At 48.8% G+C, this 26,626-nt stretch overlaps 1 protein-coding gene across 1 annotated transcript in view; it reads right to left on the bottom strand.

The window, feature by feature from the left end:
- The window catches only part of Slc25a48 (solute carrier family 25 member 48), a 34,458-nt gene continuing 7,832 nt past the window's right edge, over positions 1 to 26,626 (bottom strand). The window contains exons 3-8 of the mRNA XM_055629329.1: positions 24,925 to 24,996; positions 22,783 to 23,041; positions 11,267 to 11,524; positions 9,511 to 9,644; positions 1,853 to 1,982; positions 1 to 58 (exon numbers count right to left, since the gene is read on the bottom strand). Coding sequence (XP_055485304.1) covers positions 1,860 to 1,982; positions 9,511 to 9,644; positions 11,267 to 11,524; positions 22,783 to 23,041; positions 24,925 to 24,996 — 846 coding nt within the window. The 3' untranslated portion in view covers positions 1 to 58; positions 1,853 to 1,859. The remainder of the gene's footprint in view (positions 59 to 1,852; positions 1,983 to 9,510; positions 9,645 to 11,266; positions 11,525 to 22,782; positions 23,042 to 24,924; positions 24,997 to 26,626) is intronic.

Raw genomic sequence — 26,626 nt, 5'->3', positions numbered from 1 at the left:
GACCTTATGGTGACTGCAGAAATTCTTGCTCTGTTCTTTCTGTAGTTTCTATGTTTTCCTGCAATATAAAAATGCATTGATTTGTTACAGAATTTAAACAAAATTATTTTTCCCTGCATGGACTGGGTTGGTGATGGCACGCACTCACCTTTAATCCCAGCCCTCAGGAGGCAAAGGCAGGTGAATCTCTGTGAGATGTAGGCCAGCCTGTTCTATAATGTGAGTCCAAGACAGCCAGAGCTACACAGAGAAAGCCTGTCTCAGAAAAAAACAAAAACAAAACAATACAAAACAACAACAACAAAAAAACAAAAACAAGAAAAAAAAGGCGGGGGGTGGGGGAATGATGGACTTGGGAGGGGCTGTTGTCTGATCAGCACAGTGTTAGGAACTATGTCCTTGCTCTGCCCTCCCTACCTTGTCTTGAACATCACCGAAATACAGGGAGGCCTCACCAAGAGCTTAATTTGTGAAACGTTAAGTTACTACCCTTTTCCTTGTATATAAAAGGCACAGGAAGCCAGAGACGATGTGAGTATGAGGATTCTAATAAAAGGCTGCAACGGTTTCTTTAAGACCAGCTTCTAGGTTCTCTGTGGTCAGCCTGACTGATGGCCCTCTCTGCCTCCTCTCTGCCTGCCCAGGATGTGGCACACTGTCTGTGCTTCCCAGCAGGCCCCGAAGCTCAGGGTCAGAGGCCTCGAGGCTCCCCTGATGGTGGCCATCCTCCTTGGGAGAATTGGCAGTCCTAGAGGCCAAGTGAAATGGCTCCTCAGCTGATGAGAATACCCAGTTTTGACCCCTCCACCTTCTGAGCTTGGCAGGGGACCAGTTTGAGACCAGAGAGGAGCAGCAGCGGGAGGGAAAAATACTGATGTCAGCCATTCTTCTTCCAGGGACAGTGCTGAGTCACCATCAGGGGAAGAGGGGGGAGCTGCTGTGCAGAGGCCTTCACTGGGAAGAGTGGAGGGGGACAGCAGGGACCCAGGGCGTCTTTCGAAAGTGGGCCACACCTCAGCTAAGAAGCCAACCTGTCATCCTGGAGGAGGAGACCTACAACTAGACCTGGAGGACAGAGAGCTGGAAACCCCAAGACCAAGAGGGAGTTGGTTCAAGGCATAGCAGGAACACAGACCCCAGGAGAGAGTGGGGGTAAAGTCAGGGATTGGGGAGAGAAAAGTGCTCGGGGGTGGGGGGACCTGGAGGAGGAGGTGACATCAAAGACTGACTCGCTTTAGAGTGAAGCAGGGAGCTGTTGAGAGCATTTGAGCAAACAGATGGATGCACAGAGCATTTGAGCAAGAAGTCAGATTAACAGATTGAGCAAGAAGTCAGATGCACAGATTGTTTGAGCTGGAAGTCAGATGCACAGAGCATTTGAGCAAGAAGTCAGATGCACAGTGCTACATTGATCCTTCCTCAGTGAGAATGGAAAGGGGAAGAGTGATTGTAGGAGGCAAGGGAGGGCCTGTCCTGTGGAGCTTTGCTAAGGAGGAGTGTGTTAAGCCTTGTAAGAAGCAAGGAGATGGCCCTGTGTAGGCCTGGGGTGGTCACTGGGGTCAGTACACTCAGATCTTAAGAAAGAGGCTAAAAGCACTTCTCTCCAAGGATGGCGGAAGCTGAGAATGGGGAAGACAACAGGCCAACTAGCTGTGAAATGTGGAGTTGTGGCCCAGCTCGGTCACTGGAGACCCAGCATACCACTGCCAAAACATGGCTGGTTCAGAACTGAGGTCTTTCTCCTCCTAAACATGCCACGGGGGACAGACAGGAATTTCAGAAGCTCACAACAGTTTTATGAGGAAAGACGTAGTCCCAGCTTCAACCTTAGCTGGGAAGGAAGCCCACTGACCTGGTGCTCACGTGCCTGTCACAGTGTGGTCGCCACGGAGTGCCTTCAGTGAGAGCTCATACCCAAGGAACATGGCTGCACTCATGGGGAAGCCGCGCACAGCATTCACAGTGATACCCCTGAAAAACACCTTTGTGCAGGGGTGGGGGTTATTCCAGGGTTAGCCCTCTGCAAACAGGAAATGACTGCAGGCCTGGCCTGACCAGAATCCAAAAGATCTATGGGTGGAAAGCCTCCGGCATGCCCCAGTGTGGTAGAGGACAGATCCAGGACACAGCATTGGTGGGTGTCAACATCTCCAGTTACACCCACCACGGAAGGGTGTTCCAGCAACAGCCCAGACAACGCTTCTTCAAGCTTCTCCGGGGACTCCCTGCACTGGTGGGCACCCCGTGACTGCTCATCACCTGTGGGGCTGAGGTGGCATGGCCTGAATGGAACAGCTGCTGCCTCTGCCTCTGTGGCAACCTTGTGCCTCCTCTCCCTAGGCAGTGCTATGACATGCCTCCCACGGGCTCCCCACTCCCCACGTCTTTCTGCTTGATACCATGTGGACCCAGGGAAACGTGGGCACCCTACAGCCTCTTAGATGAGATAAGCTCCCTCTGGAGCAATGGCAACCTTACCAGGCATGGACAGAAAAGGGTCTAGGGAGCTGCTCCTCAAGGTGTTCTCTAGAAACACAATCAAAAGGTAAGCCCTCTCCCATGCACTGTCGGAGGGAGAGCTGTCAGGACAGGAAGCAAAACTTCTCTCACACAGAATCATTTTAAAGTTTAAGGCATAGAGTTTTCAGCAAGAGGCAACCAGCCTGAGCACATGTCCAGTTCCAAGGGCCACTGGCAGACACAGGACACAGCTTGGCTTAGGAGAGGAGTTCATGGACCAAGTGCTGGAGCCACTTGGGCAGACCCACGTGGGACCTGGGTAATACCAGTGCTCCTTTCCAATGCCTAACCATATTGGAATTCCTCAGGCTCACCCAGAGTGACTGAGTCGTAGCAAGGAACTGAGTCCAGCTCCAAGGGGAAAATTCCATGCTGGGTGCCCACACTGCCTGTAACCTTGGCTTGACTCTGCTCTGAGACAGAGCCAGGTGGGCTTGGCCCTGGAGCACACAGCCTCCTGGCCCAGAAAACAACATTCAGGACTTTGGGGCCAAGACCCCCCTCCTGAAGCCTCCACAGCTCCCTACTGAATGGGGCATGTCTGCACTGCTCCCTGGCCTGTGCTGACCCTCCTGCCCCAGCCTTGTACTCTCTCTGATGGACTTTTCCATCTGTCCCTCTGGGCCATCTCTGGTCCCCTCTGCTGCTCTGCTGCTCTAGACACCTGTTTGTAGCCTCTGTCCATCCAACCAAGGCTGCCGCAGAGTGGACAATTAATCACAGAATGCCCTCACTGTTCCCCATGGTCCAGGACTCAGGAGTCCCTGACAGGGCAGGAAGCAGTCTGCGGGTATGTTTCCCTTGGTCTCAGTACTCACAGGTTCTTGGCCCTGAGTAGTCCTTCCATAAATACCTGTCAAATGAGTCCCTGAAGGACAAGCACGTGAATGAATGACAGAAGACCACCCTGTGCTGAGGGAGTGCGGGTGGTGGTAGCTGTGGGGGTATGGCAGGGTTAGGACTTCATACCCCTAAAGGGCAAGGCCACCAGGCAGCTGATGCTGGCCCCTCAGGAATCTTGACTCTCCAGCCCTGAGCCAGCCTCATCACACCATCAAGGCTCAACTCTAGTCTATCGAGTTCAGAGAATAATCACTCTTTCAGGGGCCATAGCTATTATGGCCCAAGACAACCCTCAGCATGAGCAGAGATTAGGACCAAAGCACTAGGTGCTGCTTTAGCTTTAGTCTGCTGGTAACAGGTTCCTGAACCATGGGCTTCTGGGTTTCCCCTATCCCAGCAACCCTTGAGTTATGAAGGTCTACCTGCCAGCAGCGTCACGAGTCCTCTCTGAGTCCCTGCTATTAATGAGTTCCCCTTCCGTGGAAAGGTGAGCATGGGTATGATGACAGAATGTGTAGGATTTTCATGAGCCACACACAGGATGTTCTAGGAGTTATTCTCCAGGGAGGAGAGCCCACGTCATGGGGACCGCACTCTTGGTCCTGGATGAAGAAACTTCCCACGTTGTGGTTGGAAAGCTCGAGACAGCCGGTGAGGTATTGCTTGTGTATGCTGCTGCTGTTTCAACGTGAAATGCTCACACATGTGAGCACACAGACATCTACTCACTTGCCTGTTTGTGAGTGCACTGCCTGTTTGGGGAATATGTCATAAGAAACTCAAATTGGTAGCTGCTTTTGAAAGAATGGGGTGAGAGGTGGGACTCTGAGGCCTGTGTCCTCTTGCATGTTTGGAAGCTTCCTGCTTTCATGCGGCGCTGACTTTTCCATCAACTAGTACACAATTTAAAGATTAATGTGATACACTGATACTCCAACCAAGGACCATCCATGGAGATAACCTAGAATCCCTGCACAGATATAGCCTGTGGCAGCTCAGTCTCCAAGTGGGTTCCCTAGCAATGGGAACAGGGTCTGTCTCTGACATGAATTCAGGGGCTGGCTCTTTGATCACCTCCTCCTGAGTGAGGAGCAGCCTTGCCAGGCCACAGAGGAAGACAATACAGCCAGTCCTGATGAGACCTGATAGGTTAGGGTCAGATGGAAGGGGAGGAGGACCTCCCCTATCAGTGGACTTGGGGAGGGGAATGGGAGGAGATGAGGGAGGGAGGGGTTGAGAGGGGACAAGGGAGGGGGCCACAGCTGGGATACAAAGTGAATAAATTGTAATAAATAAAAATAAAAAAAGAAATCAATGATCAACTGCAAAGCACAGTTTCATTACCTTAAAAAAAAAAAAAAAGATTAATATTTGGGTTGGTGAAGTGCTTCATCAACCGAGCACTGTGTTGTATTTAATGAGGCTCGATTCTTGGCACCACAAAAAGCAAATAAAGCCTGTCTCTGAATAAACACCATTGAGGTTAAGAAAGCAATGGCCCAGCCTCGGCTGCCCCGGGGCTTTGTGTCTGTGGAGTACAGCAATTAGGGGGTAGGGATGGAGTGGGGTATGTAATATCAGCAACCTCTTCAGCCCCTACAGATTTTTCTTTAATGATGACACTTTAAATTGGGAAAAATGACAAAGAAACTCAAATAAAAAGACAGCATCCCACTTGAATCTCTTTAAGACCCGTAATTGCTTATGGAATCACAAGCTGATGGAAAAAAAAATGAAAGAAAAAAAAAATTTAGTTTGTGCCTGAGTGGCACTCTCTGTCACTGGCTGCCGTTAAATACAACAAGAATTAAAATAATGAAGACAGCAAAGCTCCAAGACTATCTGTCCTTAAAGACAAAAAGCTCTCCTGAGCCTCATACTGCACGGTGGACAGTTGTCAATGCCTGGCCTTTCTCCTGTGCGGATCTCCACAGGCGATGCTGCCTCCAGCTGCTGTGATGCGCTCAGGGCAGAGCTTGGGCCTCCCCATCCTCTCCTACACTTCTGCCCCTTCCACTGCTGGCTTGAGGCAGATGGGCTTCATCAGAGTGTGGGCTTTTTTCTCTGTGTTTACTGCTGTGTCCCCAACTCATAAAACTGCACCTGACTTAGCCCAATGTTCTAAGGCAAATTAATAGTGTACTTGTGAAAATGAAACCCCTCAGGTGTTTTCTCCAGGACCTTTTGCCAAATTCAATGGTAACTAACTCTTTGCTGCTAAGGGCTCCATGTGAAATTGACTGTGGCAGTTCTGCCTCTGGAGGAGGGTCTTGGTCTAGATGAAGGGGAGGTGTGTCTTCTGGGTCTTGCACCCTTTCATTCAGCATGTTAGTTCTGGATCTTCCTTGATCAGGGGAGGGAATGGAACGAGCAACTTCTCCAAGAGGAGAAGAAGCAATAGAGAAAGCATGGCAGAGCTGTAGAGAAGCAAGCACTGGTGTGTGCACAGGAGCACAGTGGCCGCCGGGAAGAGCTCTGCCAGGCCTAGAGAGATGGTTGGAACCATCTGGCAGGACCTGGGGAGAGGCAACACATGGGCACAGGCCCAGGCCCTGTGGCAACATGCATGAATCAAACTACACAGGGAAAGCAGCTTCAGGGTGAGGTGTGGGCTGGCAGCTGCCTCTGCGTGTCCTTAGGAAGGAGAAAGAACAAACAAAATAGACTCTATTCCAAACAAGAAAGAGGAAGAGCCTTGCAAGTCCACAAATTGGGTGAGAGGTTACCTGGAAACTGGTAAAAAGACAGGTGATACACAGAAGAGAAGGAACCAGAAAAGAGAGCATTAGCCTTGCAGCTCACAGAAGGGGAAGGGAAGCTGAAGGCCCTACTCAAAGGTGAGCAGGTGAGCGAGGCAGGCAGACCCTCAGCAAATGCCCCAGCACTTACAAACCTCAAACCCAGCTACAGGTTTAGGGGAGGTAGTGATTCCTCTGGACAGGTCAGAGGAGACAAATTTCATTCCTGTCATGCTACTACTATAACTGAGAGGACAGTGCCTGGGTATCATCTGAAGAAAGGCTACTATTAAAAACCTGAACTAGCAAGGCTAGAGAGAGCTGAGCTGAACTGGCTCAGCAGGTAAGAACACTTGCTGCTCTTTCAGAGGACCAGAGTTCAGTTTCCAGCACCCGCATCAAATGGTTCACAACTCTCTGTAACTTCAGCTCCAGGGTATCAGATAACCATTCCCTAAACCCCAAGGGTGCTTGTCCTCAAATGTGCACATGCACCTCCCCAACCAGACATATACACATAATTAAAGCAAAAAGAGCTGAGCTAGCCCTGGGACCTAAGATACAGGGACATGCACAGGAGAGGAAGCCTCAGTTCATTGCTCTGCCTTAGCCTCGGGATTAGGAAAGGACACGGAGGTAGTTATGGTGAGCCAGAAAGCTCAGGGTAACAGGAGCCTCGGCTCAAACAGGGGAGTGTTTAAGCCCTCAGTGGTGGCTGAAAGCAGATCTTAACTGATAACAGCCCTACAGCAGAGGTCAGTGAATGGCTCAATTCCTAGAGTCACCTGTCTGCATTAGAAGCTCCTTCCGTGTACTGGACCCACAGCTGTATTAATATACAGCAGGTGGCTAAGACCCAGGAGGCCTCGAAACTACACAGACAGGTCCTCCACCTACTCGGGTGCTCTGTTTGCTTACTATACTGCCAACACACTTGAAAGAATCCATCATGTCCAACATAGCAATCCAGCAAACCCCCATTACTAAAAGGGAAGACAGAAAAGAACAGACAATAACCCAACCAGTCAGAAAAATAACAACAGAAATGGCAGGAATTTATAAACTCCTCTCAGTGATAACCTTAAATATAAATGCCATCAGCTATTGAATAAAGAGACTCAGAATAGCTGACTGGACTAACAGATTAACCCAACTGTCTGTTGTCTGCAAGAAACACACCCAGAGTCTAAGGGTAGAAGACAACCTAAAAACAAGCTGGCATGGCTATTCTTATATCTGATAAAGTAGACATCAAACCAAAATTAGAAGAGATAAGAAGGTCACTACATACGAAGGAAGAGAACATTTCATCAAGAAGACAGAGCAATTGTAAATATATTCATATCATAGTACACAGTTTCTAACATAAACACTAAAGCACATTAAAGCTCATGCAGATCCTGATATAATAATAGTCAGTAATTTAAGTATCTCATTCTCATGTAAAGATGGACCATTAACCTAAAAGCAAACAAACAAAAACCTCTCAACCTTAAATTACAAGATAGACTAAATGGACTTAACATACAGGAATGAAATGTTTCGTCCAACATTTACAGAATATATATTCTTCCACAGCCTGAGGAACCATCTCTAACATAGGTCACAAATCAAATATAAAAGCATAAACGTGAATTCTTCTTCGTTATCAAATCATAGTGGAATAAAACTAAAACTTAATAACAAGATAAAGTATAGAAACTGTGAAAATGCATGGAGGTCAAACAACACACTCATCAATAGTTCTTAAATGCCCATTGAAGAATCCAGGTAGAAAATTTTAAAATTCTTAGAATCAGATGAAAATAAAAACACAAGTGTATCAAAAATTTCAGGACACAGGTAAGGTGTTTCTAAGAGGAGTGTCTCTAGCTATAAACGATTACACATAAAAACTAGTTATCTTAAACAAAGGATTTAATTGTGCAGTTCAAAGTCTTAGAAGAACAGCAAGGCAGTTAATCTCAACACTCAGGAGATTCTATTAGTCAGATCTGCAGAGTGAGTTCCAGGACACCGGGTTTATACAACCCCCCCCCCCAATAAAAACAACAACAACAAAGTCTTAGAAAAACAAGAACTAGCCAAACCACCAAGTAGAAGTGGTTAAAAAAAAAATCATAAAAAAATAGGACAAAAATCAGTGAAACGGAAATTTAAAAAAACATACCTACATGCCTAGAGTCAACCAAAGAGTTGGTTTTCTGGAAAAAATAAACAAGATTGGCAAACACCTGGACAAACTAACAGAGAGAGAACGAGAAAGAGAGAGAGAGAATCCTAACACTAAAAAATGAGAGCTGAAAAGGCTGAGATTTCCACAGATCCCAATGATATCCCAGTATTCACTGGGGAATACTTAGGCTATCTGTGTTCCAAACAACTGGAAGGGCTAGATGAGCTTGATAGACCCATATGACCTAGTAAATTAGCTCAAGAGGATATCAACAATTTAAATATCTATAGAACAATCAGTGAGATCAAAGATGGAATAAAAAAAAAAGTTCAGAACAAAACAGATTCATTGCTGGCTGAATTAAGTATTTAAAGAAGAACTGAATCTAATGCTCCAGAAACTTCCACAAAATAGACAAGGAAGCAACACCACCAAACTCATTCCACAAAACCAGCTGTTGACCTGTACACCAGCAGTGGGTGAAGATGAGAAAAGGGAATTTATAGACCAATGTCCCCATTGAACATGGACACAAACATTCAAGAAAACCCTTTCAAACCTAATTAAAGAGTACAACGAAAGGCTCACACACCATGACCATGGATGGCTTGACTAAACATACACAGAGTAGTATACACAGACAGAGATCCACTAGAGGGAACATACATCAACACGCTAAAGGCTGCACATGGCAAACCCACAGCCAGGCTCATACTAACAGGGGGAAACTGAAAACTTGTCTCTAAAACCTAAAACGAGGCAAGGGTATCTGCTCTTTCCTCTGCTGTTCAATCCCAAGCGTGAAGCTGTAGCTGGGGCGATATGACAAGAGAGGAAATAAAAGGATCGCAGATAGAAGGGGGGGGGGGGTCAAGCCGTCCCCATTCGCGGATCAGCACGATATTATCCTTAAAGCCTAAATAGTGTGCCCCCAAACCCTCAAGACTCTGATCCACATTTTCAGCAAAACAACGGGGTACAAAATAAACACACAGAATCCAGCAATGTTTCTATATACCAATAACAAACTTGCTGAGAAAGAAATAAGGGCTGAGAGGGGAAAGAGGTCCCATCCACAAACGCCTCATCAAAGATGAAATATCTAGGAATAAACTTAAGGACGGGCTGGTAGCCTCTAGTACCTGCTCCTCCCTCCCACCCCCGGCCTCACCACTGCATGCCTGCGCCCTCTGCTAGGCTGCTGCCAACCCAGAGCGGCCTTGTGAAGCTTACCTTAAAGCCTTCCCGCTGGTAACTCTGGACAATGCAGTCCAGCACGCCCTTGTACTTGTTTAAATAGACGCCATCAGCTTGCATCCGACTTTTCACGACATCCATCGGAGTCGCTGTCGCCCAGGAAATCGCCCCTGCAAAAGTCGGAGAAACCAAGCGTGTCAGAGCTGGCTGTCTCGGGTCTTCAAGGCCCGGCTTGATCCTCAGAAACCCCCAGGGGCTTGATCCACTTCCCCAGGGGCTGGGGAAGTGGGCCGGGAACAGGACTTCCGGCGCTCTCTCTCCACCCACTCTTGGGCCTAGCAGAATGCCCCTGCACCTCCTCTGTGAAGAGGCACCGCACCGTGCGGTGTTTATGAGTTTGTTGTGATGACACTGTGAACCCGTGGGAGCCTGGAACAGGAGCCCAGGCCACGCTCGCTCTCATGGCAACATTTATCAGAGGATAGCAACTGCTTCACAGTACTCCGCAGCCTTTCCCAAACAGGCAGAGAGAGCTCAGGATGAGGCCTGTGACCAAAGGCTTGAGGCTGCCTGCAGGCAGGGTTTAATCTGAATGTGGGGAAGCTAAACAAAACCTGTCACAAAGCCTGCTCAGCAAGGGCCAGCCTGGGACTGCCAGGAAAGATAACGCATAGCCTTTTTCTGTGTAAAAGCTTTTATAAATCTGTGGCATGAAACGGAGGGACCACAGACAAGAGGTCATGCTGGCTGGATCAGCACAAAAGTTCCAGTTTGAGCATTTGTGTGACTTTCAAGGATTCGAAAAACTGTGATAGGTTTGTTTTTGGTTTTTCCTAACACAGAAATTGGCACATTCTTGGCTGGAGAGAGACAACAATCTAATGTCAAAGTCCAGGGCAGCTGGCTTGCTAGGTTTTGTAGCAGCTGCCTAGCTGCTCTCCAAAGAGACCTCTGCATACTCTGGACCCTCTGCCCATGCAGGCCTGCAGGGCCCTAGCTTCCTGGCATGTCCGTTGGAAGCCTGTCTAGATGTCCACAGTGAGGGTGTCCTAAAATAAGGTGGGCAGGCCCTTAGCACATGCTCTCCACACTAATGAGGAAAGATGGAGACTTGGAGGTTCTTCCAGGGACCGGGTCAAAGGATGAGCCCTAGACACGCAAGGGCATAGGCAGAACACTATCCTACAGCCAACGCATGGGCTTTGTGTATGTTTGCTATGTGCTTAAAACACAGATAGTAGCTGGGCAGTGGTGGTGCACGCCTTTAATCCCAGCACTTGGTAGGGAGAGGCAGAGAGGAGGAAGAAAATGCTTGATTGGCAGCAGGGAGCCACATCAAAGAAGGTGTGGCAAATCAGGGTGACAAAATCAGCCAGTGTGGCTACCTTTGGATACCTCTGACTGCAGAGCCCCTGCCGTCCTGCTTCATGGCTTGGGGTCTGTCAGTGCAGAGCGTGGAGACCGGCTCCCCACTCTATACCTAACAAAGTCCGGTGTTCAGGAAAAGGGATTGGCGATAACAGCTGCTGGAAATCACCCATTGCCTCAAGGTCCAGCGAATTCACGTAGAGATTCTCACAGCCCTGGAGGGAAGGACATGATAGGTCCAAGGGCGGGTCCCCCTACTCAGTCTGACACAGGGTAAGTGAAATGAAAGACCCTGAATATTTGGCTGGCTGAGTCCTGTCTCCTCAGAACTGGGAAGGTTGTGGTGAGCTCCTCCTCTACACTCCACCATCACTGTGGCAGGCCCGGGACCCAGGGACAGGACTCCCACTGCTGTGGCCCTTACCTGCAATGCCACCTGCTAGCCACACTGCAAAAGGGCTGGGCCCTGTGCAGGCCTCGGGCGTGATCCATTCACTCAGGAACACATAGGGAATAAAGTAGAGGCAGTATCCTGGGATGTCCCTCAGCAGCATGGCGCTGGCTCCCCGGTACAGCCCAGCCAGGCCCTCAGTCCGCACAATGGTTACAAGGCAATGCACTGGTCCCTGATATGTTGCCTGCTCCCCTAGGGCTACTGCCCTGGACTTCAATCCATGGCTGGCTGAAAAGACAGACGGAAGATGAGGGCAAGTGACCAGGCAGGTAAGAGCCTGGCCAGCTACTGGCACCACAGCCCTTCCAGCCCATTGACAGAACCCACTCACACGGCTCATTCGCTTTACCAAGCTATCTGTCACCCTTGGCACCTTACACCAGAATTCTGAAGCTCCAATAAGGAGCCCTGGCAACCTGTACACCAGACTGGAGACAATTCAAGCCAAGTTGCCTTGAGATTCCTGGAGCCTTCTGGTCAACCATCACTATGCATTTCTAAACGGTTGTGGTTGTAGAGTGCTTGGGATCACTGAAGACAACCGAGTCAAACTCGCTCTTGATGGGGATTTGATAGTCACCCATTCTCTCTCTCTCGCTCTCTCTCTTACTCTCTCTCTTCCCCAACACAGTGTGTGTGTGTGTGTGTGTGTGTGTATGTGAGAGAGAGAGAGAGAGAGAGAGAGAGAGAGAGAGAGAGAGAGACTATACCCAGGTGGTAAAATAAATGTGATTTGAAGCCAGGCTGTCCTGATGCAAATCCTCCCCCTCCAAATGTCAGCATTTTCTGCCATTGTTTTCTGATCCTTAAAAGATGGGCAGGCTGTCATGGGTACAAGTGAGGTAACATGGCAAGTTCTCAGTGTGGTGACTGAAATGGTGCAGGGCTTGGTAAGTTAGCAGAGAAGGGCACACTGAGAGGACCTACCAGCTGGCTAGAGAACTGGCATGTTCTAGCTCATGCTAGCCCTGGCCTGGCTGTGCCCTAAAAGAGCAGCATTAGTAACCCTCAATGATTCTGTTTGCTTTTGTAACAGGCCCCAGACCTTACCATCTGGGCCATTAAACTCAGCAAGGAGACAGTACCACCTGCCAAGATGAAAACAAAGGCCTAATCCACCCAAGTCCACAGTTCTGGCAAAGTCCCTAAATGTACTCACCTTGTTTTTTGGCTTTCGTAGTTCCACTTCTAGCTAACTGTTCTTGTTAGCTGATAACTGAAGAATATCAACCCAGGGTATGGTTTTTGTGCTTAAAATCTCACCCTGAGAAAGGCTCAGGCCTACACTAGGGTCCCAAACAACCAATGCAGTCACCAGCGGCTAATATAGACCTTCTCCTCTGATGGACACACTGCAACACTTTCGGGCTCAGGGGTCTATGCTGGCTGGTTGTGGTTTTCTCCCTTTATAGTTTTTCCAGGGGGACACAGAACAGCTGAGCCTGGGTCTCTCTCCCAGCTGGTCTTCCCAGAAGCTACCCCTGCCCGACCTCCTTATCCTCATCTTCTCTGCTGAGGCTTGTGTCAGAAAGGTCTTCTGGTACAGACAAAATGACCCTCAGTGTTCCTTCTAAAGGGCCCAACTAACACGATGTGGTCAGGACGAATTACAAGACCCACCCATGACCACAACACCGTTTGAGCCACCTGGGTTCAACCCTCTGATCCAGGCATCTGCCTGGGTCTCACATGTGCTGTAGACAGGAAGTGGTCCTTCATGCTGGGAGCTCTCTCCCAAGACGCCAAACATTCCCATCTTTTTCCGATGAACACTCAGCTGTGTAGCTCCAAAAGGAGATTAGAGTAAAGGAGACGGACTTTAACTCACCCTGCAAGTCCACAGCATTGCACAAAAAAATAGGGCTGAGCGAACTCCTAAGCATGCATTTCTGTCTCTTTTGGGGGGAGGGAGGTGTGTGGAGAGTAAAGGCCACCTGGGGCTCCTTTGAGCAAGACCAGACATTATGACCTTTGCGAGGCCCCAAAAGATCATTATACATTCTTTCCCAAAACTATTGTGATATTTCCAGTGTTATCTGTGTGACTGTCTGGCTGTGTAAACACTGGCTGGGCAGCTCCTTTCTAAGCAAGGCTGGCCTGACCCAGGAGTCAGGGCTTCCCTAGATCGGCTTCTACAGTGTGGATGCCCAGAGTTACTGATTGAAAGGCCTTGCCCAGATAATGATCTGCTAGTTTGGCAGTGCAGATGTTGAAAGAAAACTTGCCAAAAGTCCAGCTAGCCCCGTCAATAACCCCTTGTATTTTTTTCCCCTTTTCTCTCCTAAGTAAGCAATAAGAAAATTCTCCCATATTATCTAAAGTTTTATACTATAAGCAATCTAGCTTTCATTGGTTCATAATTACTCATTTGTGGCTATTAAATCAGTGTCCTAGCCAGCAAAATATATAATAGACCATAATAGAAGTGAAAAATAAACATTAGGGTGCTGACACAGCTCCGTACCAACCCAAACTCATACTGTTACTACTTGTCAACTTGGCATTATGGTAACAAAATACCCGAGGCAATTATCCTCTGAAAAGGCTCATTTTGGCTCACGGTTTGGATGGGGGGTGTTCTTTCAATGACTTATTAGCTCTGTTGTTTGGGGCTTGTAGCAAGGCAGTGCATCATAGGAACATAAGACAATCTCACACATGTGTACAACATTCTTTGAGCACGCCCTGCTACCCAGCCCTCTCTCACCTCTTCCTTCCCTTTGTTCCCTCCTCAGTCTTACATCTTTCATGACATACCTACATATATGATTTTATGCACCTGTATAAAATATGAGACTCAAATAAAAGAAAAAAAAAAACATGCGATATTTTTTTCTGAAACTGCATTAATTTACTTAATAGATTATATCCATTAGCTTTCCCCTAAACTACATAACTTCATTCGTTGTAGCTGAAATAATTCTACTGTTCGCACAACCGTACTTTCTTTGTGAGCCCTACTGTTGACTCCTGGGCTGGCTCCATAGCTTAGCTGCTGCGACGGTGTTCCAGTAAACACTGATGTGCAAATATCCCCGTGGTGTGTTGATTTGGAGTGTTCTGGGCGAACACCCAGGAGTGGCACAGCTGGCTAGGTTTTAGTTTTTGAGGAGCCTCAACACTGATTTCTACAGTGGTTAGACTGCTTTATGTTTCTAAGTTCACCCTTACCCTACATCTTCTCCTGTCTTTGTTGCTGTTGTTATTGTTTTGGTTTCTGGCTCTTAGAGACAGGGTTTCTTTGTGTAGCCCTGGCTATCCTGGAACTCACTCTCAGAGCAGGCTGGCCTCAAACTCAGTTCCCCCTGCCTCTGCCTCTCATGTGCTAGAATGAAAGGTGTGCGCCACCACCACCCAGATGTTTTTTATTTTCTTAATGTTTGCCATCCCAGCTGGCGGTGGTTGAGTGAGTGTTCTTTCATACGTTTCTTGGTCGTGCATTTATTGACAAGTGTTTACTATTTCATTAGGCCATTCATTGACTGGGTTGTTTTGGCTTATTGTTATTTACTTACTTGAGCTCTTTGTATAATCTAGTGTTAACCCTCTATGAGATATCTAGCCATGAAAGATTTGCTCCCTCGGTAGTTTGTTATACAGAAACCTTTTAACGTCATGAAACTCCACTTGTCAGCATTATTCCCTGAGTGGCAGAGTCCTATTCAGAAAGCCTTTGACAGGCCAGTGAGATGACTCAGTGAGTAAAGATGCTTGCTGCCTACCGTGATGACCCAAGTTGATCTCCCGGGACCCACAAATGAAAAGCTGCTCTCACAAATTGTCCTCTGACCTTCACATGTGTGGCAGGACGTGTGTCTCCTCCAATGCTAAATAAATAAATATAATTTAACGATCAGAAACTCGTTGCCGATGCTTATATCTTGAAGCATTTCCTCTTATTTTTCCTCTAATGCTTTCAGGGGTTCAGATAATACATTCAGGTCTTTCAATCCATTTGGAGCTGATTTTCATACAGGGTGAGAGTAAGAACTTGGTTTAATTCTCCTAAATGTGGCTATCCACTTTTGCTAGCATCATATGCTGAAGAGGATGTCTTTTTTTCCAATATATATATTTTGGTATCTTTGTAAAAAATCAATTGTCCATAGTTGTGAGAGTTTATAGCTGAGTCCTCTGTTCTGTCCTATCCTATCCTATCCTGTCCTTTCTGTCCTGTCCTGACATATCCTATGGTCTTTGTGTTTGTTTTTGTTCTTATGACTCTATAGTACCACCAACATTTCTTTTTGCCTAAGATTATTTTTGCTTTCTGGAATCTTGCGCTTCCATGGGTATTTTAAGATTGTTTTGTTTCTATTTCTGTGAAGAATGACACTGGACTTTTTATGGGGTTGCCTTTATATATGAATTGGTGCTCTCTTAGCTTTCAGTACTTTCTTTACTCTCTTGTTTAGTGGTGTAACTATAAGTGATGTCAGTAAGTTCTTTTCTGGTCTCCTCTGGTATTCTAAATGCTTCCTGGTTCTAGATGGGCGTGTGCATCTCTAGATTTGTGGACGTTTGTGCTAGGATTTTGTTGGATAGATCGTATATGCCTTTAGATTGAAGTTCTGACACATATGACTTTTAAGTTGGATCTTTTAATAGTGTCCAACAGATGTTGTGTGTTTTGGTCATATTTTATTACTTTGTCTTTGTCAGTGTCTGAATGTTCTAACATTTGTTTTCTATCTCTAAAAGTTTGTATTCGATTGGATCCATTCTGTTAGAGGGACTTTGTAAAGAAGTTTTTTTTTTTTCTTTGACTTACTAGAGCCTCCATTTCTTACATTTCAATTTGATTTCTATTCATTATTTCTATCTCTTTATTGAGGTCCTATGTCAAATCCTGTTTGACTCTCTTTTTTCATTTATTTATTTGGATCCCGTTTCAACTCATTTGCTAGTTTCTTTGTATCCTTCAATTTCATTAATCATGCTTACAATCCTTTTGAATTCTTTGTCTGGGGTTTAATGAAATACTGTCTCATTGAGATCCATTGCTACCTTGATTTTTCAAGTTTCTTACATAGTCTCTGCTGGAACTTATGCATCCGGGCTTGAGTGTTGGTTGGGTTTTATCAGCTGTATTATTTCTGTTGAATATTCTGCAATGTTCAAAGTGGTGCTGGATTATGGTGGGGTGAGTGTGTAGTTTAGCAGTTTAACTCACAATCCATGTGCATAGGCACAAGGTCTGATTCCCTTTAATACTCCAAGAACATGCACTACAGGAAGAAACACAGCAATTGGATAGGACCACTGCACAAATGTCATACCGTCATGCCCACTAGTTGAAAATAGCCATTCCCTTAACTTCAGTAGTTATTGAGTGAGGCACTGCATCTACAAGGGTGTTAGTTGATAAGTTTAGGAATGGAAGGAAGTAGGCTGGGCGGCAGGATTACGTCAACTAAGAAAAAAGTTGAAATGGAAAAGTATCCAAGAAGGGGAAGTTGGGATAACTTTACGGTCCACAGAGCACAAAGATTACTAAAGCTACGGAAGGCTAGAGTTAGGAAGTAAAAAATAGAAAGTTCAGGGGTGAAAGAAAAGACATGAAACAGGAATGGAAAAAAGTGTTCAAAGAAAGAACAGTAGAGTGCTGACATTAGAACAGGTGGAAAAACACAGAACAATCATAAAACCTAAGCAAGTAACTTAGGATATAATTATGTAAGAGCGAAGATTGCAAATTAACAAAGGTTAAAAGGAACGAAAAAATAACAACACAGCATATGAAAGTCCATTAGGTTAAAAATACCACACCAGTCAGTATTCCTTCCCGGGAGGGTGGGTTTTGAATTCTTTCCCTGCTGTGATGTTTCCTGAGGCAGCCTGCTAACTGGAGAGAGTGCAGTTTGGAATTACAGTTCAAAGCTATAAAACCAGATCTTAGAGTATGCACTGCCCCAGGAGAATTTAGACAAACTCCCTTTCGGTGTGAGTTTCTGGTGCAAGTGTGCTGACTGAGTGTGCAGTTCTTGGGCCGGATTGTTGATGCTCTCCGGCTCCCGCTCTCACCGCAGCAGCACGGGGGTAAGGAAAGGAGAGGGATAGGAACCCCTGCTTCCAGCCTGTGTCCAGCATCCTTTCCCACACCCACCCCAGCCTCAGCCTTACAGCGCACACTTCACCAAGACTTCACCTCCAGGACTTCTACCCATGGTGCATTGGGCCCTTAGTCCTCCCACCTATGCTGCAGTTCTCTCTGGCTGCATAACTTCACTGGGTGAACTATTTCAGGCTGGGCTGCATGCTCTGCATGTCTAACCCTAAATATTTCTGAACTCGTATCCCAAGGCTCAAGATGTCATCTTGCTAGCCTTCGTAAACAGGTTCATACTCTACAGCAATTATACCGTTATCTAATCTGCTGTCATTTGACATCTTGACATGCTGTAGAGCATTTTTCTCCTCCAGGAAGGAATCTAGTCTCACCATCTACGACATTGCCACAGACTTGCGCTGTTTTTCATGACACCGCCATTCAGGACGAAAACAGCCAGCCTCTTCTTGTTATAGAGCATTCGTCATCTAGGGTGTGTCTGCTTTCCTTGTTCTTTCCCTGCTGTGACCTGCTCCTAGTGTTTCTTCCCTGTTCTTCTTACCTCCTTTTCCTGAGCCCCCGTCTTTGCCTTCTGTGGCCTTCGACTCTTGTTTTAATCAGGTCGTTTCTACATTTACACTTAATACAAAGCTTAACTCTTAAAGGCAGGCACAGTTAGTGAGCTCTGACAGTTGCACATACCTATAGAAGCACGCCCACTGTGGAAATCATTTCCTACAGTCACAGGAAACAGTGCGGTGCTGCACAGCCCACAATGCTCTCAGGATACCCGAGGTTCAAGAGCACCATCGAGGAAGTGCTCCCTGAGAAGGAAACCACCTCTGGGGTAGTGGTTGGTTTGGGTCCACCTGTACCAGTTCAGTGGCATGCATGGTTCACGTTGGAACCACAAAAACGTGTCAACCAGCTGCAGATGTTACAGTTCTCGGACCACATGAAAACACATCAGGATACTCACAAGGGCCAGGCCAAGGTCACAAAGGCTTGATGAAGATTCTGCACTGTACTTGTCAACTCAGCAGCAATGGTAGGAGCAAGAGAAAACTACACCAGGTCAATATACAGCTGCTAAGCAGGTTCCGGAATTTTCTTTCAGGAATTCCCAGATGTTGACCATGTAGCACCCAGAGCTCTATGCCTTGACCTGGATGGTGTGTGGTCTGCAAGTTAGCCCCAGGAGAGAGTCCTCTGGAACTCTAGCACGGACGAACTGTGCTTCATGGTGGCTAAATGTGAATGACTCTTACACACTGATTTGGGGGATGACAGGAAAGTGGCTCCTGGAAATATGTGCACTTGAATTTCCTGGACTTGCATGCCATTTGTCCAAGGGGGCTAAGGAAAGTTAGAGGAGGCTGGGCCAGTGTTCAGCTCACTAAGCTACTGATGCCCTGCCAACTTCTTCAATCTATCAGTCTCCTGCATCAGCAGCTTAGGCCCTTTGGAGACTTTTGACAGAAGGCTGTGGTTAACTGGTCTATGACTCTTCTGGAAGTACCTGGGTCCTGTTTCCTGAGCTCATCTCTACAGGTCTCTCTGCAAGACACTTTTGTTTTTAGGGGGGGTAGATGTCACTTCTATTTGGTTTTGGTTGTAGTCATTTGTTACATTGACACAGTCTGGGGTCATTTGGGAAGGGGGATTCTCAACTGAGAAAGTGCCTCCATCAGATTGCCTGCGGGACATTTTCTTGATTAGTGTATGATATGGAAAGGGCCTAGCCCACCATGAGTGGTGCCATACCTGGACAGGTGCTCCTAGGTGGTATTAAAAAAAAAATTAAGCTGAGAAGCCACAAAGAGTATGTTGGCTGGTCTTAGGTCAACTTGACACACAAACTAGAGTTATCTGAAAGGAGAGAAACTGAATTGAGAAAATGCCTCCATAAGATCTGGCTATGGGGCATTTTCTTAATTAGTGATTGATGGAGGAGGGCCCAGGCCATTGTGGGTGGGGCCATGCCTGGGCTGGTGGTCCTGGGTGCTATAAGAAAGCAGGCTGAGCAAGCCACGGGGAGCAAGCCAGTAAGCAGCATCACTCCATGGCCCGTGCCTCAGCTCCTCCTGGTCCCTGTCCTGTTTGAGTTCCTGTCCTGACTTCCTTCAGTGATGGACTATGATCTGGGAGTGTGAGCTGAATAAACCCTTTCCTCCCCAGGTCATTTTAGGTTGTGATGTTTCCCTGCAATAAGGAAACTCTGATTGACACAGAGAGCCAGCCAGGGCTGCTCTTCGGCTCTTCTTCAGTTCCTATGTCCAGGTTCTGTTCTAAGGTTTCTAGCCTGACGTACCTTCATGATGGACTGTGAGGTAGAAGACGAAATAAACATTTCCCTCCGCAGTCTACTTCTGGTCACTGTTTTATCACAGCGACAGACATCACGCACCCTTTCTGGGACAGTAAGCTTCCTCAGGCTAGGAACCTGGCATGATGGCCTGTCTCCAAACAGTTCCCGGTCCCTGGGCGAGTGGCAGATGCAAGCAGGTCAAGGCCTTCACAGGGCCATATGCTTGACCTTCGACAGTGACCCTGGCCTGAGGCTTTACACACTAAAAATACCCCCCCCCCACCATGTTCTCTGGCACGGGTCTCAGGAAACAAGCATCCAGGAACAGGGTGGCATTCCCTGGGGCACACAAAGCGCTATACCCTCCTAGGGTTTGGTTTGGGCTTGCGCAGCCTGGCACGCCCCTCAAATGATATGCCCAGGAAGCCTTGCTAGCTGTCATTCCTCAAGAGTCCATCAGCTTCCCCGAAATCCAAGGGCTCCAAACATATCAGCGCCTCTGTAGAAAAAGTCCCGCCTTACAAACAGGCCGGCATGTGTGTGCCTGTCCCGTTACTGTTTACTGCACAGCCATGCACAGGGGACTAGACTTCAGGAGCCTTTGTTTCCTTGTCTGTAAAGAGGGGGCAGAGATGCGTGTCCTTGGCTCTGTGACACACAGAGAATGCTACGAACACGCTTGGCTGAAGCCGTGAGAAAGCTCTTTGCTTGAGGGAAGTGGGTCCCATCACTACGTTTGCTGCCCCGTCCCCCAGGAGTGTGGATTCTGAAAGGACAGGCCTGTCACCCGAGTGGCCTGCGGCAAGACCACTGATTCCCATCCGGGACCGAGAATGTTCAAGACTGACACGTTGTCTTGTCCACTGATTTCAAAACAAAGACACAAACGGCAAGGACAACAAACACCGAGATGTACCCCTTACACACGTGACTATGCCTAAGGTGTGCTGTGCACAGAGCATACCTCCTTCACAAACCTCCCTCCTCCACGTCTAGGCTGCCAGGCCCCCCCCACCCCCCGCCCTTACTTCCTTTTGGCAACTTGGAGCCTCCTGCAGAAGCAGCACCAGGGTGCAAACTCCCGGAATGTGTGCGGGATTCTCGTGTCTCTTTGTCCGCAGAGCTCCTGACTTTTCCACTCATTCGGGACCTGAGTGGAGCTAACATTAATAATTTCCACACCTAGGAAATCTCAGGAAATCTGCTGCTCCTCCTGACTGGAAAATAGTAGGGTGTGTGTGTGTGTGTGTGTGTGTGTGTGTGTGTGTGTTCATGTGTGTGCTTGAGCAAGTCAGAGTGTGTGCATGCATGCTTGTGTGCGTGTGTGTGTGTGTGTGTGTGTGCACGCTTGATGGAACAGCACACAACTATTTTAAGTATCAGTCACACTTACTTTAAATAAATGCACGTGCTTTTGAATGACATGGAAAGTGTGTCTATTTTCACGGGCCTACAAGGATGTAAAACTGTGTAACGGTCTTGTAAATTCCCTCAAAATTCTTACTTTAAGAAAGATTAGTGTAAAAAGGAGGCACCTTCACTAGGCAACACGAGTGTCCACTGGCGGGTTGTGTAGGGGGGAAGGGCACTGTCAGTGTTCTGACCGGGTTTCAGCCATGGTGCGTGCCACCAACACACAATCACGGGGAAGTCATTAACTCTCCCCAAAAGAAGGGGTGGGCCACCTCCCCATGACCCCAGCTGTCACATGTCGTGAGGTCGAGGACACACAACCGGCTTTGGGACTTCAGGCACCCCTCACTTCACAGGATCGCAGTGCCCCAGGAGTGCACTGGCAATTGTCAATTAAACATGCAGACCCAGGGAGAGCACAAGCGGAGTCCACAGTGCCTGGACACGCTCATGTGAGCAAAGCTGTCATCCACAGGACCTCATCCACAGGACCTGACCCACAGCGGCGCATTCGAACTTGCAGGACACACGCATGTCCGGTGCATGCCCTTCCGGCCACACTGCAGCCTCTCTGAGTTTATGTAGCTGGGCTAGCTGACAGTTCTGAACTGGGATATCTCACAGTAAAGCCAGTTTTCCCATCTTAAAAACACACCAGAGGCTCTAAACACACCAGGACAAGTGTGGAAACAGTGCCATGGCAAGATTACCATGACCCCCGCCCCTCCCGCTGCTCTCGGTTGTGGGTGCTGCGCTGTTGGCCTGGGCTGCGGTTCTTCACCATCAGCGGGAGGCAGGCACGCAGGGAGGTGCGTCCTGGGTTCACCAGGACATGGGGGAAGGCACACTTCCTAGCACCTCGGCTTACCACTGCTAGTTCCCTGGCTGAACTTTCTCCCCACACCTGTGCCCTGGGGTGGGACCAGATGGCTGTGCCCCTACCTTGTCGGGGCTCTGTTGTGATTCTGCATCCCCTCCATCCTGACACCAACCTTGTGGGTTGGAGAGAGACACAGGAGCCTCTGGGCCCAGGTCCTCCCTGTGCACAGTGGGGCGTGTCAGCCTCAGCCTTGACACAGTACCTGCACAGGGAGCTGAGGACCTGGGCCAGCATGCTCCTGAATGAGCCTGTGGGTCACCCATTGTCACACGGCTCAGCTGCAGCCCCAGTGGGTGGAGGAGTCACTCAGCAGCCCTCTGAGGGTGACCAGGAGGTACACAGTATGGCAGGACATGGCGGGGTGCACGCCTACATTCTACAGACACGGAGACCCAGGCTGGGGGAGTCACACCTCCCTGGGAGAATGGTGAAAACTCTGAAAGAACCAAGAACACAACCCCAGGTGTGGAAACCTCCAGCGCCTAACTCCACCAGAGCTGGCCCACAGTGATTGTCCCTGTCCTTTCCTTCCCCCACCAAAGCTGACACACACACACACACCCTGTGCCCCTGTCCTTTCCTTCCCCCACCAAAGCCGACACACACACACCCTGAGCCCCTCTCCTTTCCTTCTCCCACTAAAACTGACACACACACACACACCCTGTGTCCTCTCCTTTCCTTCCTCCTGTGTCAGAGCTGCACAGAAGAGCCCCAAGAAGAGAAAACAGGGTGGCCCCAATGGTGAGCGGGGAGGACACGGTCTCGCTCACTAACAAGGCTGTGAAAACGGCACAGGTCCTCAGCTAGCACATTTCCCTCCATCAGACTCTTACCTTCCCCGAACGGCTGTGTCTGCATCTGCAGCCGGATCTTGACGAGGTCCACCGGGCCACCCAGCCCTACCGAGATCATGCCGGACACCATGCTAGCCAGGAGCAGATCGGACACACTTCGGCCGGGGTCGTCCTCCAGCTCTCCGAGGCGGTGCCGGCTGAGGAGCCGTTGGGTGTGGCTAAAGACCCCGAACACCACTGAGTTGTAGACAGCGATGCTGGCCAGCGGGAAGGACATGCCCTTGAAGAAGCCAAGCACCTGTGCAAGGGCACCCGGCAGAGGCGAGAGTGAGGCCAGACCCACTGCCCAGGTGCTCTGTCTGCACAGCAGGGGTGTGGTTCCCAGTGCTAGAAACACTCACACCCAATTCTCACTGCACCACAGAAGAGCCCCAAAGAGGGTCTGGGTGACACAGAGAGGATAGAGGAGCAAGACCACATGCAACCCAGCAATCGTTCCAGCCCTAAGAACCTAAGGACGAGCCTCCTGCACAATGCAGCCTTGGCTAAGATGTGTGTACACCCCAAACGGCAGTGTCTGGAGCTGGGGAGATCAGGCTGTGGCTGCACAGCGTCTGAGGAGCCTAAGGAGCAGTGGGGAATGCTCACGGACCAGCACACCTCCTCACCTGCCTCTCAAGCAGAACACTCTCTCTCTCTGGCTACCTCCCGTGCGTAGATCCCTGGGCACACCAATAAGAAAACTGTTCACACTCACTGGGCTCATGGTCTGGGGGTAAGGCAGATGAGGGTGGCATGAAGGACACAGACAAATGGATGGGCCACAAGGCACAACTCAGTAAGTCTGTGGTAGTGGGCTCACAAAGGGAGCTCCCAAGGGTCCCAGCGACAGGAGCTCAGAATGGGACCCACCATACACAAACACGTGTACATCACTCACACACACACACACACACACACACACACAGAGAGAGAGAGAGAGAGAGAGAGAGAGAGGTGTACATCACACACACACACACACACACACACACACACAGAGGAAACGAAGCGGGGAGAGTGAGGGAGCAGGGAGGCGAGAGGCAATGCCTCCTGCAGGGGTCAAGGTCTCCTCTGTAACTGTGTTCTCAGTGAGACCACAGACGCTCTAAGAGCAACTGGAAAATTCCACGGCCGCTGGAAGAGCTGAAACAGTCCTCTTGTGCCAACGACGAGAACGTTCTAGAAAGGTGCGCCACACACTGAAAATGTACGAAGTTATGCCACGGACCCATGATCCCGTTAGCGCAGGGCACCTCACATACATGTGAGCGTGCAAACGCACAGATGCATACACCTTGTTTCAGGCTCTTCCTCCGGAACTTGGGACCCGGAACTACACAACCTCAGAAATACCACCTGAAGTCCTGCCAGAGGCCCGGCACGGGGACAGCCGCTGGCAAGCATTCAGGGGACGTGAGCCAAAAGAGAAGAAGAATCAATGGCTATCTTTCAGGAGACTGGGGAATCACACCCATTTACCTTGGAACACCACGTTCGAGGTTGGCAGTGATCACCCTCACTTCAGAGAAGCCAATCAAGGGAGCTAAAACAACAGTGGTGACCTAGATGACTGTCACAACGGGGCACACTTCCAGGACTCGAGGGGAAGCTGCCGAGCCACTGTGAGCCACAGCTGACTGTTTCTTTAAATTAGGCCGTTTTGTCCTGTATTACTTTTAAGTTTAGATTCCCCAAAGAGTAGTCTTAGAAAGCAACCTGCTAGTTCTTAAGAAGGAAGCAGGTGTTACAATTCCTCCATTTCCTGCTTAAATGTCAGCGCCTCAGGCACGTGGGGAGGCGCCCACTGCTGACAGAGATAAAGGGAAACCTGCCAAGACCTGGCTTCCCCAGCAATCATTGTTTTGGGAAACCAACAGTCCACCTGGCTCTGGTAGAAACTGTCCATCCTCAGAGCTTCTCCAGAGAGTTCATACAAAACCAGTTTCTCCCCAGAAATGCACTAAGTGGCCGGGGATAAGCTGAGGCAGGATAGCATTTGCCGTGTGGCACCGGATGAGAAAACAGGTAATACTGGGACAGGCTGCCTCACGCCTGTTGCACTAGTGTCGGAGTGTGGCCTGGCCCCGTCCACAGGAACGGAGGGAGGCCCTGACAGATGACCCCCCCACCCCCGGCACTTACGCTCTCCCTCTTGTACACCATGCGAATGCAGCTGAGCGTGTTCCCGTAGCCGACACCAGCCTGCAGGCGAGTCTGCGAGAGAGGCAGGGAGTCACTCAGAGATTGGTCATGGGCCCCAAAGGGATAGGCCCTACCCCACGTGACCCAGGCAGGGAGGACTGCTGAGTGCCTCGTGATCCTCAGGGATGCTTTGCTTTAGATCCAGCCAGCCCTGCTTCATGCAGCAGAAGTCTGCCCTGCTTAGAGAACGACCCAGACCAGGCAGGCAGCTATGTAGCCATGGAGGCTGCTAGGAGTTCAAAAAGCCACACCTTGGCTCTATCCTAGGTACTGACAACCATCACGCTACCCTTCTAGATACCTTTGGGGACACCTGCTCATTTTTTCTGGCAGCCATCTTTCTAGCCTTTGCCCCCGACTCACAAGGCCTTGGCCCGTCTGTGTCCCTGTCACCTCCAGTCCCTCTTTGCACTACGGCCAGGCTGATGTTTCTCAAAATAATTGAAATCATGTCCCTCTATTGAAAACTTCCCAGGGGCTTTTATCAAATGCTAGTTATGCCCAGGACACTCTAGAGGTGGGGACTGGCCTGCCTGTCAACCTCCAAGCCATTTCCTCCAGTGGCTTCCTGCCTCCCATGCCAACCACATTTCCTGCCTCCAACCTTCGCTCTGGCTGGTCCCTGGAATGTCCTCCAGTGCCTGTTGGATCTGAGCTTATGCACAGTAAGTAGGGTTGACATTAAATTGCCCCACTGGGGCAAGGTGGCCCTATCCCCTGCAGTGCCCAGTGTGCATCGAGGAGTGAAGAATCAGGCCATTACAGTGGCAGTCTCCCAGCTGGCGTCTTTCTGCAGCCTTCCCTGAGAAGCAGCAGCATCTTTTAGCACACATAGTTTTAAAGATAATTTTAAGTGTGCAACTAATATGGGGATACGTCATGACACTAAGCCTCACTGTAAGTCCAGAGTAAGCCTCCTCTGACACTCCACCCTGTCTCACTCACCCTCCTCTAAGCAACAGCCATGCCACCAGCATGGCCAGGAATCCGACTGATACCTGTCTACCTTTATAGACCCACGGAGCCGCAGGGAACAGAGTGGAAATGCTATCATGCTGTCATTAAGTGGTGGGCGTGTAATCAGGGAGATGGGCTGCCTTGTCAGTCTCAGTGTGTCAATGTCGTGGATCTGTTCCAGCCCTCAGGAGATTCAGCGCTAAAGGCAGCAAAATCCCAGACTTCAAGGATAATATAGCTTAGTGGGGTGTTAGAAAAAAAAATAAATAGTGAAAAAAAAAAGTCCCCAAGAGTAGTTGGGCAGCGTGCACTGGGCTAGACACTGGGCTAGATAGGTTCAAAGGAGAAGTGGGACCTGGAGAGATGGCTCAGCGGTTAAGAGCGCTTGCTGCTTTGTGGAGGACCTGGATTTGATCCCCGGCACACGCATGGCAGTTCACACGCATGGCACACAGACACACATGCTGCCGAAAATGCTCATACACATAAAATAAATAAATCTTTTTAAAAAGTGGAGCTAACATAGGGAGGGGTGAGTAGTAATGTGGAGGGATCTGGGAGGAGATGGGAGAGGAGGAAATATGATCAAAATGCACTGCATGAAACACTCAAAGAATAAATAAACCAGTGCTTTTTACACACACACACACACACACACACACACACACACACACACACACACACA

The sequence above is a fragment of the Psammomys obesus genome, unplaced genomic scaffold (assembly GCF_907164565.1).
Source record: "Psammomys obesus unplaced genomic scaffold, mPsaObe1.curated_primary_1811, whole genome shotgun sequence".
NCBI lineage: Eukaryota > Metazoa > Chordata > Mammalia > Rodentia > Muridae > Psammomys > Psammomys obesus.
This window is presented reverse-complemented; position numbering and strand designations above follow the sequence as displayed.